The sequence below is a fragment of the Mustela putorius genome, unplaced genomic scaffold (genome assembly GCF_011764305.1).
Source record: "Mustela putorius furo isolate JIRA1106 unplaced genomic scaffold, ASM1176430v1.1 tig00003875_pilon_pilon_pilon, whole genome shotgun sequence".
Lineage (NCBI taxonomy): Eukaryota > Metazoa > Chordata > Mammalia > Carnivora > Mustelidae > Mustela > Mustela putorius.
The window spans coordinates 2690269-2710595 of NW_025422026.1; the positions used below are offsets into that span (position 1 = coordinate 2690269).

Sequence of the window (20327 nt, forward strand, 5' to 3'; positions counted from 1 at the left end):
ATGAGTAAACTGAAATCAGCAACATATAAAAAGATACAATGAAAGTGTTGGGGTTATTCCAGACATTTAAGTGGTTTCACACTGGAAAAAAATCTATACAGGTAAATGCCGAAGGAATGATGTAATTTGAAATTCACCATAGTGCAGCTTCTAATGAAATAGTGTGTCTTAGCAAAAATCTATCAGTAGACTCTGAAACCACTAGGTGAGAGATTGTTGGAAGTTTAGCACATAAAGATGAGGCTGACACCATCCGAACCCCAGGGATCAATCTTAGCTTGACTTAGATCAACAACAGGACCCGACAAGGGGGACACAGCACCCCCTGGGAAGTCTTCTTAACAAAGCTGAACCTGAATTGAGAACCTTGTATCTGAACTATCAGTTTACAGGAAATACAAGGGAGAAACAAGATAGATGATGGTATAGGGGAACAGTCTGCCAAATCCTTGACCTAGTTTCCACAAGTCAGTGACATAAAGAAAAGAAAGGAATATTTTTGTAGAATAAGAAAAGAAACAAAACAAAAGAAAAATGTCCTTCAAGGACATTCTGAAATATTTAATGGGTGGAACAGCATGCCCTCTGTCTTACCATAATCAAATAATGGGTATAATGGAGGGAATAATTGAAATAAGATTAACAAAATGCTAATAGGGTTTGTCACTAGATGCTGGGCACATGGAGATTCATTTATACCACACTACTCTCACACATATTTGGAAATTTTTATGATAAAAAGTTAAAAAAAATTAAGTGTCATTACTCAGAGAATCAGATTAAATAAGGGGGAATATGATTACCTTGATAAACACCAAAAACATTTATTAAAAGTCAATATCCAAGCATGATACAAAAAATCCTTAGTATACTAGAAATAGAAGGGATGTTTTTATATCTGTTAAAGGATTTCTATTTAAAAAAAACTATATCAAAATATTATAGTTACTGCTAAAATGCTAATAATCCATTCAAAAAGGAACCAAATGATACTTATTATCACTTCTTTTTTAAAATCATTTTTTTTTTTTTTAGATTTTATGTATTTACTTGAGAGAGGGAGAAACAATGACAGAGATAGCTAGAGAGAGCACACACAGAGAGGAGAGGAAGAAGCAGGCTTCCCCTGAGCAAGGAGTTTGATGCAGGACTCCATCCCAGGACCCTGGGATCATGGCCCAAGACGAAGGCAGAGGCTTAACCGATGGAGCACCCAGGCACCCCTCACCACTTCTTGACAAAGGTTTATTGTATATACTAGTTAGGACAAAAAAGTATACCAACATATATACTGTACACATTCATACACATACTCACACAAACAGATAAATAGTCTTTAAGTTAAAGTGTTAAGTGAGGATTTGAAAAGTAATAAACAAAAGTGTCATTATTTAGAAATTATGACTATCTATAAAATCCCAAATAATTGACAGATAAATTGTTAGAACTGATAAAAAGAATACTTATAAGATCAATATACAAAATGAGATCAATATATAAAAATTCATTGCAGATTCTATAGACAACAACAATTTAAAAATGTGATTTTCAAATCTGATTTGTAATAGTCATGTATGCACGCACATCCCATCCCCTAGGAATAAATTTAACAAGAGATTTGTAAGACTTGCATGAAAATAGTAATTAAATTCTACTGTGAGACATTAAAAATGCGCATGTTCCTACCCCACCTTCATGGATACCAAGTTTTTATATTAAAAAAAAGTCAATTCTTCCCAAATTAATTTATGGATTTAACATAATTACAATCTGAATATCCATAATTTCTTTCAGGAACTTGTCAAGCTCACTTTAAAAGTATTCTCAGGAATAGTTCCTGAATAAAGAGAATGAAGTGGGGGAAATTGCCACATCAAATAAAACACCTGTGAAGCTACCCTCAGGTGATGTGGACACAAGTGTAGAGAAACTGACCATTGGCCATAATAGTGAAACCAGAAACAAAGCCACGCAAACACATCTGAGGTACACAGCAGATAACCAAGGAAATTACAGAATAGTCAATGGTTCTGGAACAACTGATTATTCTCGTGAAAAAAATGAAATTGATTTCCAATCTCATTCACAAAAAAACAATTTCCATTAGATTTAAGTCAAAAATATACAACACTCTTAAAAGAAAACAGAAGTAAATATTTTTATGATCTTAAAATACAGAAGATCTATTTAAACAAGACAAAGCATTAACCCTTAAAAATAGTTCACTGATTCAATTGCATGGCTATTAAGACATCGCCAAAGTTAGAGTCAAAAATAAGTAACAAAGGGGAAAACTATATGTGCTAAATATAATACTTGAATGCTTAACCAGAACAAAGAATCCTATAAATGAATTTGAAAAAAATAAGCAAAGTCACCCAAGTGTGTGCTTCTCTGGCTTTAAGGAACAAACATATCCCTTCGGATTGTGTTTTAGTGGCAGCTGTCTCTGTAACAGGGACCGAGATTCTGCATTTCTAGCAACCTCTCAATGCATCTGCCATCAGCACGTTCAATGGCAAGGCAATGCGAAAATCAACAGAAGACCTAAATGAGAATTTCATCAAAAAGGAACCACAAGGGGCCAATTAAAAACAATGAAATTATGTCCAATTTCATTAGTTGCAAAATTTGAAAATTCTGACAATTCCAAAGCTTGCCAGGAGAGTGAATTAACAAAAACTCATACACAGATAGTGGAAGTTGGCTTTTGTTTGATTAGTAAAGTCCCTTCGTTTATAGAACTAGTAAATTGTTATTTACTAATATAATAAAATATGATATAGCAGTGAAATGAATAAATTACACACACACAAAACCACATGGGTACATTTTAAAGTATAATTTTTGGAGAAAAAAAATAAAACAAATTATAGAAAGCTCAAAGTTAGGCAATTTTAAAAAATAAAAATGAATACTACATTGCTTGGGGATGTGTATATATGATACTATTTTAAAAAGAAAAAAAAAAAGTTGGAATTATGGTCAACTCTGGAAGAGAGGCACACATAAGAAAGTATCCAGAAGGCACCCATGGTTGTAGTAATATTCCAGTGATGTATGTTACATTCTGATTTCACAGATATTCCTGTAACTAATACATTTCATAATATATGTCTGTTATGTACATCATTTTGTATGTATCCTATGTTTATAATAACAAAAATTTAGTCATATTCTATCCCTTCATTGTATTTAACCTTATTTTTTGTATACATACATGTTTTTCTTTCTTTAAAAATTTGGATACAGTTTCTTCTAACATATCAAAATATGCCCTAAATCTAGCATATGTCTTTGTTCTAGTCTCCTGCCTGATCACATTCTTTCATCGTTTTTTTTCCCTTTTCAACCTACTTCTTATTAATTCCTTTTTTAGTGCTCTGTGCCTTAGTGCTTTTAAAATTTTCATCTTCACAGTTATATTCCATCCCTTCATCATGCTTACCCTTATTTTTGTATATATATGTTTTGCTTTCTCTAAAATTTTAGGAGGTAGTTTCTTCTAACAGATCAAAATACACCCTAAATCAAGTGTGTAGCTCTGTTCTATTCATCAGTGTAATTATATATATACATACATATATATATATATATATATAGAGAGAGAGAGAGAGAGAGAGAGAGAGATGTGTGTGTGTGTGTGTGTGTGTGTATAATTTTTTTCTTCTTTCTTCTCCCAAGTTAGTTTCAAGTATCTTCCAATTTGGTCACTGTATATTTTTCTGGGGTCATTGCTACCTTTTTTGTATTTTGTTCTCTTATTCATCTATTATCAAAATGAAAAGGCAGAAAAACTCACCTCAAAAAAAAAAAAAAAAAGAAAGAAAAAAAGAATAGAAAAGAACAGCCTAGCTGTACTGATGGTTAGGGATCTAATCAATATGGACATTAGTAAGATGTCAGAACTAGAGTTCAGATTGAGAATTATCAAGATGCTAGTTGGGATTGAATAAAGCATGGAAGATACTAGAGAATCTCTTTCTGGAGAAAAAAAAATCCCTTTCTGGAGAAATAAGAGAACTGAAATCTAACCAAGTTGAAATCAAAATAGCTATTAATGAGGTGCAATAAAAAAATGGAGGCTCTTACTACTAGTATAAATGAGGTAGAAGAGAGAATTAATGATATAGAAGACCAAATGATGGAGAATAAATAAACTGAGAAAGAAGAGAGAAAAACAACTACTGGACCACAAGGGGAGAATTTGAGAGATAAGTGATACCATAAGATGAAAAAATATTAGAATAGTTGGGATCCCAGAAGAAGAAGGGGGGGGGTCAGAAGGTATACTGGAGCAAATTATAGCAGAGAATTTCCCTAATTTGGCAAAGGGAACAAGCATCAAGACCCAGGAGGCATAGAGAACCCCTTTCAAAATAAATAGAAATAGGTAAACACCCCATCATCTAATAGTAAAACTTACAAGTTTCAGTGACAAAGAGAAAACCCTGAAAGCATCTTGGAACAAGGGGTCTATAATATACAATGGTAGAAATATTAGATTAGCAGCAGACCTATCCATAGCGATCTGGCAGGCCAGAAAGTACTGGCATGATATTGAGAAAAATATATCCACAGAGACTTGGCAGGGCAGAAAGGACTGACATGATAAATGAAAAAAATATGCATCCAAGAATACTATATCCAGCTAGGCTGTCATTGAATATAGAAGGAGAGATAAAAAGCTTCCAGGACAAACAAAACTAAAACAAAGTTTAAGGGTTTTGTTGTTGTTGCTGTTGTTCCAGGACAAACAAAAACTAAAAGAATTTGCAAACACCAAACCAGCTCTCCAGGAAATATTGAAAGGGGTCCTCTAAGCAAAGAGAGAGCCTGAAGTAACAGGCCAGAAAGGAACAGAGACAATATACAGTAATGGCCACCTTACAGGCAATACAATGGCACTAAATTCGTATCTTTCAATAGTTACCCTGAAGATAAATGGGCTAAATGCCCCAATCAAAAGACACAGGGCATCAAAATGGATAAGAAAAACAAGAGCCATTGATATGCTGTCTGCAAGAAACTCATTTTAGACCTTAAGGCATCTCCAGATTTAAAGTGAGGGGGTGGAAAACAATTTACCATGCTAATGGTCATCAAAAGAGCTGGGGTGGCAATCTCTGTATCAGATAAATTAGATTTTAAGCCAAAGACTATAATAAGAGATGAGGAAGAACACTATATCATAATTAGAGTGTCTGTCCAACAAGAAGAACTAACAATTTTATTTTTTAATTTAATTTTATTTTTTCAGTGTTCCAAGATTCATTGTTTATGCACCACACCCAGTGTAAATATCTATGCCCCTAAAATAGAAGCAGCCAATTATATAAACCAATTAATAACAAAATCAAAGAAACACATCGACAATAATACAATAATAGTAGGGGACTTTATCATCCCCTCACTGAAATGGACAGATCATCTAAGCAAAAGATCAACAAGGAAATAAAGGCCTTAAATGACACAGTGGACCAGATGGACATCACAGATATATTCAGGACATTCCATCCCAGAGCAACCAAATACACATTCTTCTCTAGTGTGCATGGAACATTCTCCAGAATAGATCACATTCTGGGTCACAAATCAGGTTTCAACAAGTACCAAAAGATTGGGATCATTCCTTGAATATTTTCAGACCACAATGCTCTGAAGAGGAAAGCTAGAAATAACTCAAATACATAGAGACTAAAGATCATCCTACTAAAGACTGGGTCAACCAGGAAATTAAAGAAGAATTTAAAAAATTCAGGGAAACCTATGAAAATGAAAACATATCTGTTCAAATTCTTTTGGGACACAGCAAAGGCAGTCCTGAGAGGAAAGTATATAGCAGTACAAACCTTTCTCAAGAAACAAGAAAGGTCTCAAGTACACAACCCAACACTACCCCTAAAGAAACTGGAGAAAGAATAGCAAAGAAAGCCTAAACCTAGCAGGAGAAGATAAATAATAAATATCAAAGCAGAAATTAATGAACTAGAAATCAAAAGAAGAGTAGAACACATCAATGAAACTAGGAACTGGTTCTTTGAAAAAGTTAATAAGATTGATACACCACTGGCCAGACTTATCCAAAAGAAAAGAAAAGGACCCAAATTAATAAAATCATGAATGAAAGAGGAGAGATCACAACCAACACCAAAGAAATACAAACAATTATAAGAACATATAATCAGCAACTGTACACCAGCAAATTTGACAAATTTGTTATTGATGTATTGTATCACATTGACCAATACAATCAATCAATGGGGGAAAAGGATGAATTTTTAGAGACATATAAACTACCAGAGCTGAACCAGGAAGAAGTAGAAAACATGAACAGACTCATAACCAGTAAGGAGATTGAAACAGTCATCAAAAATCTCCCAACGAACAAGAGCTCAGGGTCAGACGGCTTCCCAGAGGAATTCTATCAAATATTTAAGGGAGAATTACTACCTATTCTCCTGAAACTGTTCCATAAAATAGAAATGGAAGGAAAACTTCCAAATTCACTTTATGAGGCCAGCATTACCTTGATCCCAAAACCAGACAAAGACCCCATCAAAAGGGGGGATTACAGACCAATATCCTTGATGAACACAGATGCAAAAATTCTCACAAAAATACTGGCCAATAGGATCCAACAGTATATTAAAAGGATTATTCACCACGACCAAGTGGGATTTATTCCTGGACTGCAAGGTTGGTTCAACATCTGCAAATCTATCAATGTGACACAATACATTAATAACAGAAAGAACAAGAACCATATGGTACTCTCAATAGATGCCAAAAAAGCATTTAACAAAGTACATCATCCTTTCTTGATCAAAACACTTCAGTGTAGGGATAGAGCATACATACCTCAATATCATCAAAGCCTTCTATGAAAAACCCACAGTGAATATCATTCTCAATGGGGAAAAACAGAGCTTTTCCCCTAAGGTCAGGAACACAGCAGGGCTGCCCACTATCACCACAGCTATTCAACATAGTACTAGATGTCCTGGACTCAGCAATCAGACAATATAAAGAAATAAAAGGCATCTGAATGGGCAAAGAAGAAGTCAAACTCTCACTCTTTGCAGATGATATGAAACTTTATGTGGAAAATTCAAAAGACTCCACTCCAAATCTGCTAGAACTCGTATAGGAATTCAGTAAAGTGTCAGGATATAAAATCAACACACAGAAATCACTTGCATTTCTATACACCAACAGCAAGACAAATGAAAGAGAAATTAAGGAGTTGATCCCATTTACAATTGCACCCAAAACCATAAGACACCTGGGAATAAAACTAACCAAAGAGGCAAAGAATCTGTACTCAGAAAACTAGAAAGTACTCATGAATGAAATTAAGGAAGACACAAAGAAATGGAAAAATGTTCCATGCTCATGGATTGGGAGAACAAATATTGTGAAAATGTCTATGCTACCTAAAGCAGTCTACACATTTAATGCAATCCATATCAAAATCCCATCAATTTTTTTCTAATAATAATTTTTCTAATAATAATCCTAAAATGTATATGGAACCAGGAAAAATCCCAAATAGCCAGAGGAATGTTGAAAAAGAAAACCAAAGATGGCGGCATCACAATTCTGGACTTCAAGCTCTATTACAAAGCTGTCATCATCAAGACAGTACAATACTGGCACAAAAACAGATACATACATCAGTGGAACAGAATAGAGAGCCCAGAAATAGACCCTCAACTCTAGGGTCAACTAATCTTTGACAAAGCAGCAAAGAATGTCCAATGGGGAAAAAAAAAACCAGCCTCTTCAACAAATGGTGTTGGGAAAATTGGACAGCCACATGCAGAAAAGTGAAATTGGACCATTTCCTTACACCACACACAAAAATAGACTCAAAATGGATGAAGGACCTCAATGTGAGAAAGGAATCATCAAAATCCTTGAAGAAAACACAGGCAGCAACCTCTTCGGCCTCAGCTGCAGCAAATTCTTCCTAGGAACATCGCCAAAGGCAAGGGAAGCAAGGGCAAAAATGAACTATTGGGACTTCATCAAGATCAAAAGCTTTTGCACCGCAAAGGAAACAGTTAACAAAACCAAAAGATGACTGACAGAATGGGTGAAGATATTTGCAAACAAGATATCAGATAAAGGGCTAGTATCCAAAATCTATAAAGAGTTTACTAAACTCAACACCCAAAGAACAAAGAATCCAATCAAGAAATGGGCAGAAGACATGAACAGATATTTCTGCCAAGAAGACATCCAGATGGCCAACAGACACATGAAAAAGTGCTCCACATCACTCGGCATCAGGGAAATACAAATCAAAAACACAATGAGATACCACCTCACACCAGTCAGAATGGCTAAAATTAACAAGTCAGGAGATGGCAGATGCTGGCGAGGATGCAGAGAAAGGGGAACCCTCCTACACTGTTGGTGGGAATGCAAGCTGGTGCAACCACTCTGGAAAACAGCATGGAGGTTCCTCAAAAAGTTGAAAATATAGCTACCCAGGAATTGTACTACAGAATATTTACCTAAAGATACAAACATGGTGATCTGAAGGGGCACCTGCACCCGAATGTTTATAGCAGCAATGTCCACAATAGCCAAACTATGGAAAGAACCTAGATGTCCATCAACAGATGAATGGATAAAGAAGAGGTGGTATATATATACAATGGAATACTATGCAGCCATCAAAAGAAATTAAATCTTGCCATTTGCGATGATGTGGATGGAACTAGAGGGTATGATGCTGAGCGAAATAAGTCAATGGGAGAAAGACAACTATCATATGCTCTCCCTGATATGAGGAAGTGGAATGCAATATGGGGGGCTTAGGGGGGTAGGAAAAGAATAAATGAAACAAGATGGGCTCAGGAGGGAGACAAACTATAAGAGACTCTTAATGTCATAAAACAAGCTAAGGGTGGCCAGGGGGAGGTGGGTAGGGAGAGGGTGGTGGGGCTATGGACATTGGGGAGGGTATGTGCTATGGTGAGGGCTGTGAAGTGTGTAAACCTGGTGACTCACAGACCTGTATTCCTGGGGCTAATAATACATTATATGTTTATACAAATAAAAAACTTTAAAAAAAAAAGGAATAGAAAAACAAGTTGATTTTTTTATCTGTAGCAGAATAGGATTTCGATTCCTGTATAGGATTACCCAATATAGGATTACTTGGGTAATCCTATACAGGTACTGATGTTTGCACATTCTTAGAGGTACCAGACACCTATGTAGGCAAATACAAATGTATTTACAAATATCTACACAAATAAATTTCCATAATCCCATACATGTAGTTATGCAGACACATTTGCATAATTTTAAACAAGCCCCATATATAGACACATGTATATAATCCCATATAATGTCAAATATATGTATTTACATATAATCTTTTAGATATATAAAGATATACACAAATATATACAGGAGCTCTATTTACATAATCCTATACCAGCAGTGACACAGACATTTTCATGATTCTATTAAGGGACAGAAGCTAATACATTAAATAATACCATGCTGAGAGGTGGTATGTACGGAGATCTACCTATATACTAAACACACAAAATTAGAGAGAGAGGAAGTGACACACATGACCTTTAAAGGTATATTTAATGATGTCCTCTAAACCATTACTGATCTAGTAACATTTTTGTAATACTAAGTGGATGCCCACACATTTACAGAACAATAAACGTATTAGTGTTCTATAACTCAAGCTACATAATTCATTATATAATCCAAAACAGAATCAGAGAAAGATTTAGAACATCAGCTAAAGGTATGGATATATTTGCATACTCTTAACAAAGTGCCCATTTCACATAATCAATGTGGAAATAAGACATTTGCATAATACCTTATGAAAATACAGATATATCTACATAATCCACTCCAGAAGAAGACTCACGTGTATGTGTCTGCATATTCCTGTAGTGATAGATGGCTATTTACACAAGTGCACACAGGAAGTTTTACACAGATATACTTATAAACTACTAGATATTAAAAATATCTAGAGGTGCTTGTCCATCATTTAATGATGCATATGATATATATACCGTTACATATGTATTTATTTACATATTTATACATGTATCTGCACATAAGTAAATATGTACATTCCTGCACATGTGTAGGTAAATATATACTGAAGCATGATCTTATACAGATGTGGAATCGAAATCCTATTCTGCTACAGATAAAAAAATTCAATTAATCCTATATAGTCAGAAAATCCATATTCCTAATCTCAGTGAAGCTCCAGCTATAAAACCACATATAATTGTGTAAAAAGTAGATCATAACCTCTCCCAGATCCACATTTGGGTCCAGGTTTATACCCTTAATCTTGCCTATAATCTAGTCCCCAACCTCATGCAGGTGCACACCTGTAACTCTATTCCCAATAACCACCAATACCACATCCCTAACCTCAGCTCTTCCCCAATTTTGTACGCTGCCCCAATCTTAGCTCAACTTCACACACATGTACATACATACACAATTACACCCATCATCTGACCCTGTAGTATTATTCCTTTATAAATTAACATCTTCCTATTCCTCTCTAGATAGCCATACATATACCTAGTCCTCTCTGTATGGAAGCAGATGTATATTTAATGCTAGTTTACATATACCTGGATACATATATACACTTAGTTCTATACATACGTAATTTACTATAATAATACTTAAGCTTACATATTTGTCTGAATTTATATATTACTGTACATACATATAATTCTATTTATATATACAAACACCCAAACAGCTTTTTGTTTGGAGGAAGTTAAGTTTGTCTTGCCATAATCGACTCATGTATTTCCCCACTTCCTTTTCTTTCCTAAAATACTTCTTGGATAATTTTCCAAATCAACTGGTGGGCATCTAATTCATTCTTTTGATAAGCATTACATTTCTTTCTCGTTTTTGCCACAACTAACAATATTGTAATAAATATCTGTGTGTATAGATTCTTATGTACTGCGGCTTTCGTTTGTAGAGAAAATTTTCCCAGGAGTGAATTTCTGGGTCAAAAGCTATACATTATTTTAATAGAGGTTGTCAGATAGCTTTCCAAAAAAGATGAACAGTTTACCTTGCCACCAGCAATGTGTAAGATACTTTTCCATTGGTTCTTCCTAGCAACCGTTATAAATCTTTTAATTCATTTTTACTGTCTATGGATATTTAGTGCTATTTCATTATTATTAATTCAATTTCCGTTTCCCTGACTACTGATGGATTCAAGGAACTTCTCCTGTTTTTTGAGCCTTTTGGAATTGCTGTAACTGTGAATTATCAATATATACATTTTCTTCATTCTCCTTTGGATTATTCTACCCTCTCAATTTATAGGAGTACTTTTTGTAGTATACGCAGTAATTTTACATCTCTATCATGGGTCTCGGTCACTGAACCGAGATCTATTATTTATTCTCTGACTGACATAAGGTTATCACTTCCCCTATAAAAGTGCTTCCCTTTAGACATCCACATGCATTTTGAACCTCTGGGTGCCCCATTGGGGTGAGGCCCTCTTCCACCTTAGATTGCATATGGGGTCTCAGATATTTTCTAGAAATATTTGTATGGTTTTAATTGTTTATTTAACTCCTCTGTCTGCTTATATGTGAATTCCCCTGCTTGTTTCAACTGCCGCCTACCGTTGTGGCATGGTCTGCCTCTTTCCTGGGTCTCTCCATGCCCTCCTTGTCTGGGTCAAGGTTAGTCCGTCCCCCAAGAAACTTGGGAGCTTGCATCCCAACAGCTCCAGGGATTACCAAAATAGTGTCACTTCTTTCTTGTCCATCAGAGTTATTCAAACCAGACAGATGTCAAAATGTTCCCCTATAATTATATTTCAAGGACGCTTTCTTTGCATTTGAGAGATCTTTCGCCTTTTTATGTGCTGTATTATTTGGTGCTATAATGTGTATTGGCTTTCTTTGGGAAGGGGGATTAAGACGAGTCACTTCAGAAATTGTGCCTTATCATCATTTCATATAATCATCACCTCGTTTTGTGTCTTTTTTTTTTTTTGAATTTCATTTTCCTGTTTTATTTTTAAGAGCAACTTACTCCACTTTGTACTTTATTTGACATTTATTAAAGCTGTATAAAAGCCATGCACAGTTTATTTACAGTATTGTACATTAACTATGTTTGAGGACTACACAAAAATTTCACAAAACTTACTTATATGGAAAGATATGTGAAAATGGGGCTTTAAAAAATTTTAGGTACAGAATTTTGCAATGATTATTTTGGTTTCTAGTGTTATGCAAGCACTAGCTTGAAGTAAGACTGACAGAAACGTGCAAATGAGTAGAATTTCAACAAATGAAAAACTACAAATGTTCTAGCTAAAAGCTAAAATATCTTGAAATACTACTATGTAGCAATGGAAATTTATAAAACAAACCAAAAAAAGGTTATTTTTTGAAAGTCTTTCATGAATAACAGGCTCTCAGTAATTTTCTATAAAAACATTCAGAAATAAAGTTTCTCAAATTCCGTTCATCATCAAAATTATGTTTCCAGTGGTGACTGAAGTTGTGAATTGTAAATAATTATTTACTGTCCCACATGGGAAGTCTCAATGTTATCCTTTGGGGAGAGGAGGAGAAGAAATCAACCGGCAAATTTAGATTCAAGTAAAAGATCCTGGTACAGATACCATGAACACAGAGTAGAGTGTTGCAATAATGTACAAGTCCGCATACTTTCAACTGTACCCCTACAATGGAAATGTAAACTTTAGGTTTGTTCAATTTAAGATCTCCTATTAGGAAGTAAGTACCTCATCCTTCAGAGTTCAGGAAAATATTAATAGGGATTTCTTCTTCTCCATTGGCAGCTCTTTCAGTTTTTACTGTTGTGGCTGAAGTACATTTAGATACTCAGACTGCCCCAACTGGTAAGTTGTGTTCCTTCCACAATCAACATACTGGTACCTCTCCTGCGATATCTGTTCAGAGTGTCCAAAGTACGTTGTTGTCACAGTAACTTGCATCATGAGTACTATGTTATGCACTTTGATGGATATCAGTGTACAGAAATCATACATGTAACTCATTTCCTCTGCTATGACAGTAGGTACTGTATAATCAATTTGTTTCATATCCAGTGGGCCAATATTGGTTATGTTGTTTAAGCATGCCTTTCCGATAACTGTTTTTGAAAACTGAACTTGTGCAGTGATGTTTTCAACTTCAACAGAATAATAGTTATTGTTTGTTATATTTAGTGTGTTCGTGATATTTAAATATACTGTACGCTTTTGAACATCATAACTGACGTATGCTGATTTTACGCCAATGTATTTCACGTCAATAGAGCGAGGGAAAAGGAAAAACACAGCCAATCCAGAAAGGAGCAGACAGACAAACACAGAAGCCATCACATACAGCTTTGTCCTTCTTGGCCTTAATCTCTGATCACTATATGGAATCAGTGCCACCAGCTGGTTTTCTTGCCCCCTAGGAATTCTTCCTGTTCCTTGACAAGTGGGACAAGTGACACTATCTCTTCCTGTAAATTCCACATACGGAAACTGAGAGACATCTCCACCTCTTCCATCTTCATTATGGACTTCATTATTAAGCAGTCCATTCCTCATGTTTTCAGTTGATGTGACTCCATCATAAGCATCTTCTTTATTTGAATGCAAAGGCAAATGTGAAAAAGACTTTCCCATGTCAACACTCGGGTCGCTGCGCAGTCCCGAGCTGCTCCGGAGCCCACAGGCCCGAGGACAGGGTCACGGGGTCTGCCGTCCGGATCGCGGGGGTTGGAGCGACAGGCCTACAAGCGCCGGGGCACCGCGGATTTGGGGCGGGGGAGGGGCGGCAGGACCCTCGTTTTGTGTCTTAAGCGCCATCGCATTGACATTATCATTTCAACCTACACTCTGTTTTTGTTTACGCTGGCCCTCATAACTCTTTTCCACCCCTTTATTTTCAAGCTTTCTTTATAATTTTGGGTTAAATGGGTTTCTTAAAAAGAGCATATAGCTGTATTTTTAAAAATATATATATTAAAAATATATTATATATATAAATATATATATTAAAAATATATTATATATATAAATATATATATTAAAAATATGCATATTAAAAATATATATTAATATATATTTAAAAATAATATATTTATTTTAATGAAAGAATTTATTTTAATGAAAGAATTCAACCTGCTCAAATTTATTGCAATGATGGAGCTAGTCCATTGTATTCCTTCAGTCTTCCTTTATGTTTGTTACTCACGTTGCCGAAGCGTGTTTTTTTCTTTTTCTTTTACTTATAGTGGTGGGTTTGATCAGAAAAGCATTGATTCTATGATTTTTAACTTTTAACTTTTTAACTTTCAACTTAACCAACTTTTGAGTTGGAATGTGTACTGTATTTTCTATTGTATTATTGGGTGCCTTTTCTTTCCCATATCCTGGGTCTATGACTCTACTATTCAAACTGAAGAATTACACTGTTGAGAAATAATGACACTGTATTGGGGGATTATAGACAAAATTATATTCATAGATGGTGACATGCTTGCTATTTATTGAGCCCCTACCCTGTGCTGGAGACTTTTGAGGGACTGGAGAGAATTCAGTGGACCAGAGAAGGAACAGTTTCATCCAGGCTGTTTCCCCCTGAGTGGGGGAAGCAGGGGGGAAGCAGGGGAAGCACATCAGCTTATTCACGATGTTGAAAGCATAGAGCTGGGTACTGATAATAATAACTAATATTCATAGAGCACTGAACTATAGTCCATCCTTCTATGGGTTTTTAAAAAATATTTTAAAAATATTTAAAAATATTTTTTTTAAATATTTTAAAAATATTTCAACTCAATGTTCACAACAGTTCTCTGAAGTAGATAGCATTACAGTTTCTTCAGAAATTAGAGGAACAGAGAAATTTAAGTTTCCCCTGGTTCAAGGCTGTGGAGCACGAGTGGGGATGAGGTTCAAAGCACGTTAGATCCAGCTCCCACACCCAGAACCATTGTTCATTCAGATTGCCTGGATGAGATCACCCAGAGAGTTCACGAAGATAAAGGAACGAGGTCTACAGATGGGGTGCTGGGACACAGCAACTCTCAGAGTCAGGACAAGGTAGAGGGACCGGCGATGAAGGCTGAAAAGGAATGTCTGTGAGGTAGAAAGAAAATCAGAAAGGAAGTGAAATTGATGTTTTAGGGAAGAATTGGGAGACAACGAAGGTCCAGGCCACCCTGGAACCCCAGCTCTGAGAGTTTTCCAGGCAACTCCCGAGTTCATCTGAAGGAGGGAGGCGGGGAGAGGAAATGGGGGAGGGGAAGAGGAAGAAAAGAAAGATGGACATTAATATGATATAAATAAACAAACCACAGTAGACTGGACCCAAATCAAAGTGTTTAAAAGTGATAAAATGGGCAAAATCTGGTAAATCTCATTTTTTAAAGCTGGAGAAAGCACAAGTGTGCAACCTTAAGAGTAAAGATGACTACACATCTATAGTCATCTAAATATTATATGAATGATATTGCACTCACACTTATGAAATACATTTGAAAATATAGGTAGATTGAGTTAACTCCCAGGAATACATTAATTACCAAAATCAACTCAGGAAGAAGGGGAAAACTGAAATAGACTCAGAGTCATACCAAAAAACTGAAAAGCTAGTAAAATAGCTACTTCTGAAAAGATACTAAAAGACCTACTCACACTGTTTACAGAAAAAAATTTCTGAAGTCTTTAGGGAAAAAAAAAATTACATTTTAAAGAAACTGCTCCAGGGCATAGGGAAATACGAAACCGTTCCAAATTTATCATGTGAAATCAGCATAGCCAACTAGCCAAAACAAACAAAGACAGAACCAAAAAAAAAAAAAAAAAAAAAAAAGAACTACAGATATGTCACTTTTGAAAACAGATGCACATATTGAAAAAAAAAGTAATGATTATTTGAGTCCAGCATTAAAGTGAATACTGCCTCACACCCAAGCTCGGCATATCCCAGGAAAGCAAAGGTGTTCCAACCTTAGGAAATTTATGAGAGCTATTTACCACATTAACAGATTAAAAAAGAAAAATCATACCTCTCTCTCAAAAGATGATGAAAAATATCTGAAGCTATTCCTGAGGAGAAAAATAAAAAGCACTAACACAAAAATCATCTTAGTAAATTGAAAATGTCGGGGCACCTGGGTGGCTCAGTTGATTAAGCATCTGACTCTAGGTTTCGGCTCAGGTCATGATCTCAGGTCATGAGATCGAGCCCTGTGTCAGGTTCCATGCTCAGCGGGGAAGAGGCTTAGGATTCTCTCTCTCTCTCTGCCATCTCCTATGCACATGCTCTCTCTCTCTCTCCCTTTCTAAAATAAATAAATCTTTTTTTTTTAAAGAAGAAAATGTCAATAAGCTAATAAGCAATATGGCAGAAAAAAGTCTTAGCCATATATATCAGACAGATGTCAAAATGTTCCACTGTCTTCAATCAACAGCCTAAACCATAAGGAAGAGGACTTGAGGTAAGGGACCGTGACTGAAATGACCCAGAATCCTCAAGGATGCAGTTTCTCCTTGGATTCCCACTCTGAGAGCCTCATGGTATTGGCATGCACCTTGCCGGCTCACCTGACGGTCAAAACTTTACTCTGCAAAAACAGCACTGCGCCCTATAAGAAGGAATGCTCTCTTTTGCCATGTGTAAAACAGGGAAACTTTTCCAGATGACTCTGTTTCATTAGCCAGAATTTCATCTTAAGCTCCTTCTTAGACCAGTTGTTGGAGATGGGAGTTAGGTTCCAAAGAAAACATGGCCATGTGGAGCTGTGTGGGTCACCGAAACAGAAACCGTAGTTTTATTAAAAATAAATAAGCATGCTAGTTAGGGAACCAGCAGTGTCTGTGAGAGAGCTCTCCCAAACCCCTGAAATAAATAGCATGTTTAATATATAAATAAAGGCTGGGAAATTAGAGGCAGGCGTCTTGAAGTCAGAAACCAGATGGGGTTTCCAGTATCACTAATAGTTGCCATTTTGTTAGAGAACCTAACAATATCCAATATTATTTGAGTGCCTCCTAGTCACCTGGTACGGTATTAGGTACGAAAAAATAACAACAATAAGTGAGTCTCGGATTCTGACTTCTAGGAGAAATGACAGTAAAAGCAAAATAACTACCAGTTATTCTAAAGGTTGCAAGCTAGAGAAAAGGGGCACTTTCAGGTGGATCCAGAAAGTCTTCCCTGAGAGATATTTATGCTGAGAACTAAGAATTAGAAGGGTCTGGCCGTAGAAGGGGCGGCAAATGTTCCAAGTGGAGGAAAACGCGCAGAGGACAGAAGGGGTTTGTGGGTATTGGGGTTCAAAGCTTGGTACAGCCGAAACACGGCGGACAAGGAGATAATTAGTGAAATTGGCCAGGTTAGGAAGGTACCGAATTGTCAATGCCAATGTCTTCTAGGAGACTGGATTCGAATTGCATTGACAGCTATGGGAGGACTAAGTTGGGGAATGGTGCGATACAATGCTTAGTTGAGGAAAACCATTTCTGCTACTCTTTGGAAATGGGACTGAGGAACACAAAGTTGACACAGGGATTCCAGCTTTGAGGCAGTCCCAAGTCACCCAGATGAGAGAGGATGGTGGCTATTATGGGCTGGGTCATGTCTGTTCCCCTCGATTCATAGGTTGAAGTCTTAACCCCCCCAAACCTGAGAACAGGACTGTATTTGGAGATACAGTCCTAGAAAGGCACTTAATTCAAAATGAGGTCATTAAGATGGACCCTCATTCAATGTGACTGGTGTCCCTAGAAGAAGAGGAAGTTTGGACATTCACACACAGAGAAGCGAGACAAGGCTTGGGGAGAAGACGGCCAGGCACAAGCCGAGGAGAGGCCTGGAGCAGATCCTTCCCTCACAGCCCTTAGAGGGAACCAGCCTTGCCGATACCTTGATCTTGGACCTTCAGCCTCCAGAGTGCGAGACAATAATTCCTATTGCTTGAGCCACTCCTCCCTGCCAGTCTGTGGTACTTTGTTATGGCATCCAAGAAGCTAACACAGCAGCCTAGACCAAGATAAGGGACAGCAGGAACATGGGAGAGCTAAGGCAAATCTACATACTGTTCGGACACAGAATCAGATGGACCGATGGGCTGTCCAGTGCAATCACACAATGAAATAAGAGGCGACAATGTTGGAAGGGAAGAGACACATTGTCGTCACTAGAGCTGGTTGCTCAGGAGCCTACCCAAGAGCTGTGAGGTTGTAGGTCACAGTCATGGTGATTACCAGTGTTTGGGCTTTCCTGAGCCACGTCGCTCCATGTTTTCTTCTTACCAACGGGAAGACCCAGAGCTGGCATAAGAGCTGTCTTTAAGGACCTAGGGAGAAGTATCCAACAAAAGAGCTTCATTGGAAATGAGCCTCCAGCCCCTGAAAATACTTGATCAAATGTAGAGACAAAAGTGATGCTCGTCTTTAGAGGGGAACTCTTCTCTGGAGGGATTTGAAGCGAGGTGGCCTCTCAGGACCTCTCCAGCACTGACTCAGTGATTCCAGGACATTTGTTGTTGTAACTTCATAGCTGAGGTGATACCTCATGGATCACCAGTGCTGAGGCAGGGCGACCTGTCCTAGGCCTGGCCATCCAGCGCAGACTAGCCACTGCGGCATGCCTACAGCGCACCGGAGACACCCCCTACTTCCTGGAGCTAGACTCTGCACCTAACATTCTGCCAGAGTTGGGTATGGGCTGTGGTCCATGAACTAGTCAACATTCGTAAAGCCCTTCCAGCCTTGTCTGATGTTATTTCTTGCCAGGAAATTGCTTCATCACTAGATACCTGATGTTTGTGATTAGCAATAAAAAGCAGCTTCTTAGAGTTGGTGTGTGTGTGTGTGTTTTCAGCTGGGGTTAGTGGCTGCTCTTTTTTTCTCCAGTTTTAAGCTATTTACAAAGCATTCTTTATATTGCCCATAAAAATGCAAAACAAAGCTTCCCTCCTGATGTTCCGCAAAAGCTTGTAAAGAAAACGTTGCTGCCACATGAGCAGCCTACCCCTCCGTTGTGCAGTTACGGTTTGTAATAACTCTGGAAGTCATGGGCCAAGGAAGGATTAGGAGCTGAACTTCAATGCTCTGACACTTCGGCAGGAAAAAGCCGTTGCCCGAGTGCCAATTTGCAAAATCCCACCATAGTTCCAGCCAGACAGTGAACACTTTGAAAGGGGAACAGATTTTGGTGACCATATGTGCAATTATGATCCAGCCCCATGAGGACGGAATAAACAGTATGTCGGCCTGTCTGGATCCCGGTGTGCTGAAGCCAGTACAGGCTGATGCCACGTCACCCCTGTGCAGAAGCTTGATCCACCTGACCCTGAATCTAGCTCCAGAGCTACCTCCAAGAAGGGGGGAGCACCATCAGGAGACCTCGGGCCAGGACCACAAGGTAAACACTGTGTCACCCAGACGTGTGTCACCCAAAAGGAGACACGTGGCCATTTCCTCGGACAGTGTAACTTCAGCTCACTTCCCCACTGCTCCTGCCCTCTGAAACCCCTGGCTTTTATCGGGCCTCATTTAGTCCTGTTTCCCCCACACATTCATGCCCCCACTCACCTGTGACAGAATTACACACTGCCTTTGTCTCTTTGTTCTGTTGTGTTGTGTTTTAAGGCAAGAACCGGAAGGAAGATTCACATCGAGTGAAGGCGTTTATGTAACAACACAAACCAAGGAACCGAATGAAGGGAGTTATGGTTACTCACCAAATCTGGCTAAAAAGCAAGCTTCTTTTGTTTTTCTCTTTGTCTAGTCTTGGATTAAAAGATGAATAAGGCACCATAATTCCTCAGTGATCATTACTCTTCATTCTTAATGACCTTACCGCATCCCCAAATGGCCCTAGATACCCACAGCATCCTCAAGCGTGTCCTCTAACCACTGACACGTCTTGGATTCTGGTTCCCATCCAGCCACATTTCAGAGAGAACACTTAACAAAGCAAACCATGGCCAAGAACTGGCTCCAATAATAACCACAGCTGTGTAGTCATAGGCAAACGATACCCTCTCCAGACTGACAGCATTCAGAATCCCTGATTTGAAAGACAAAAATCAGGCCACACTAACCAAGAAATACCCTCTCTGGTGACTTTCGCTAGCAGGTGATTTCTTACAAATCTAGAAACATGGGCACCTGTGGCACAGCTGCATGAACATCTTCTGTTCCCCAGAGTCTATTTGTTTCCTACTGGCTACATGGCAGCCACTCCTTCACTCCATCAGCACAGCCTGCCCTGTGTCCCAAGCACTGT

General features: G+C 37.6%; 1 protein-coding gene across 1 annotated transcript; it reads right to left on the minus strand.

Annotated features, from left to right (window-relative positions):
• Window positions 1–12051: 12051 nt before the first annotated feature.
• On the minus strand, window positions 12052–13859 carry LOC101683305 (transmembrane protein 106B). Its single transcript, XM_004763649.3, has one exon. It carries the CDS (start codon window positions 13706–13708, stop codon window positions 12881–12883), a length of 828 nt encoding a protein of 275 aa, XP_004763706.1. The 5' UTR covers window positions 13709–13859; the 3' UTR covers window positions 12052–12880.
• Window positions 13860–20327: the final 6468 nt, after the last annotated feature.

Coding starts and splice junctions, on each gene's coding strand:
- LOC101683305 (XM_004763649.3), bottom strand. CDS start 13,708: ATGGGAAAGTCTTTTTCACATTTGCCTTTGCATTCAAATAAAGAAGAT.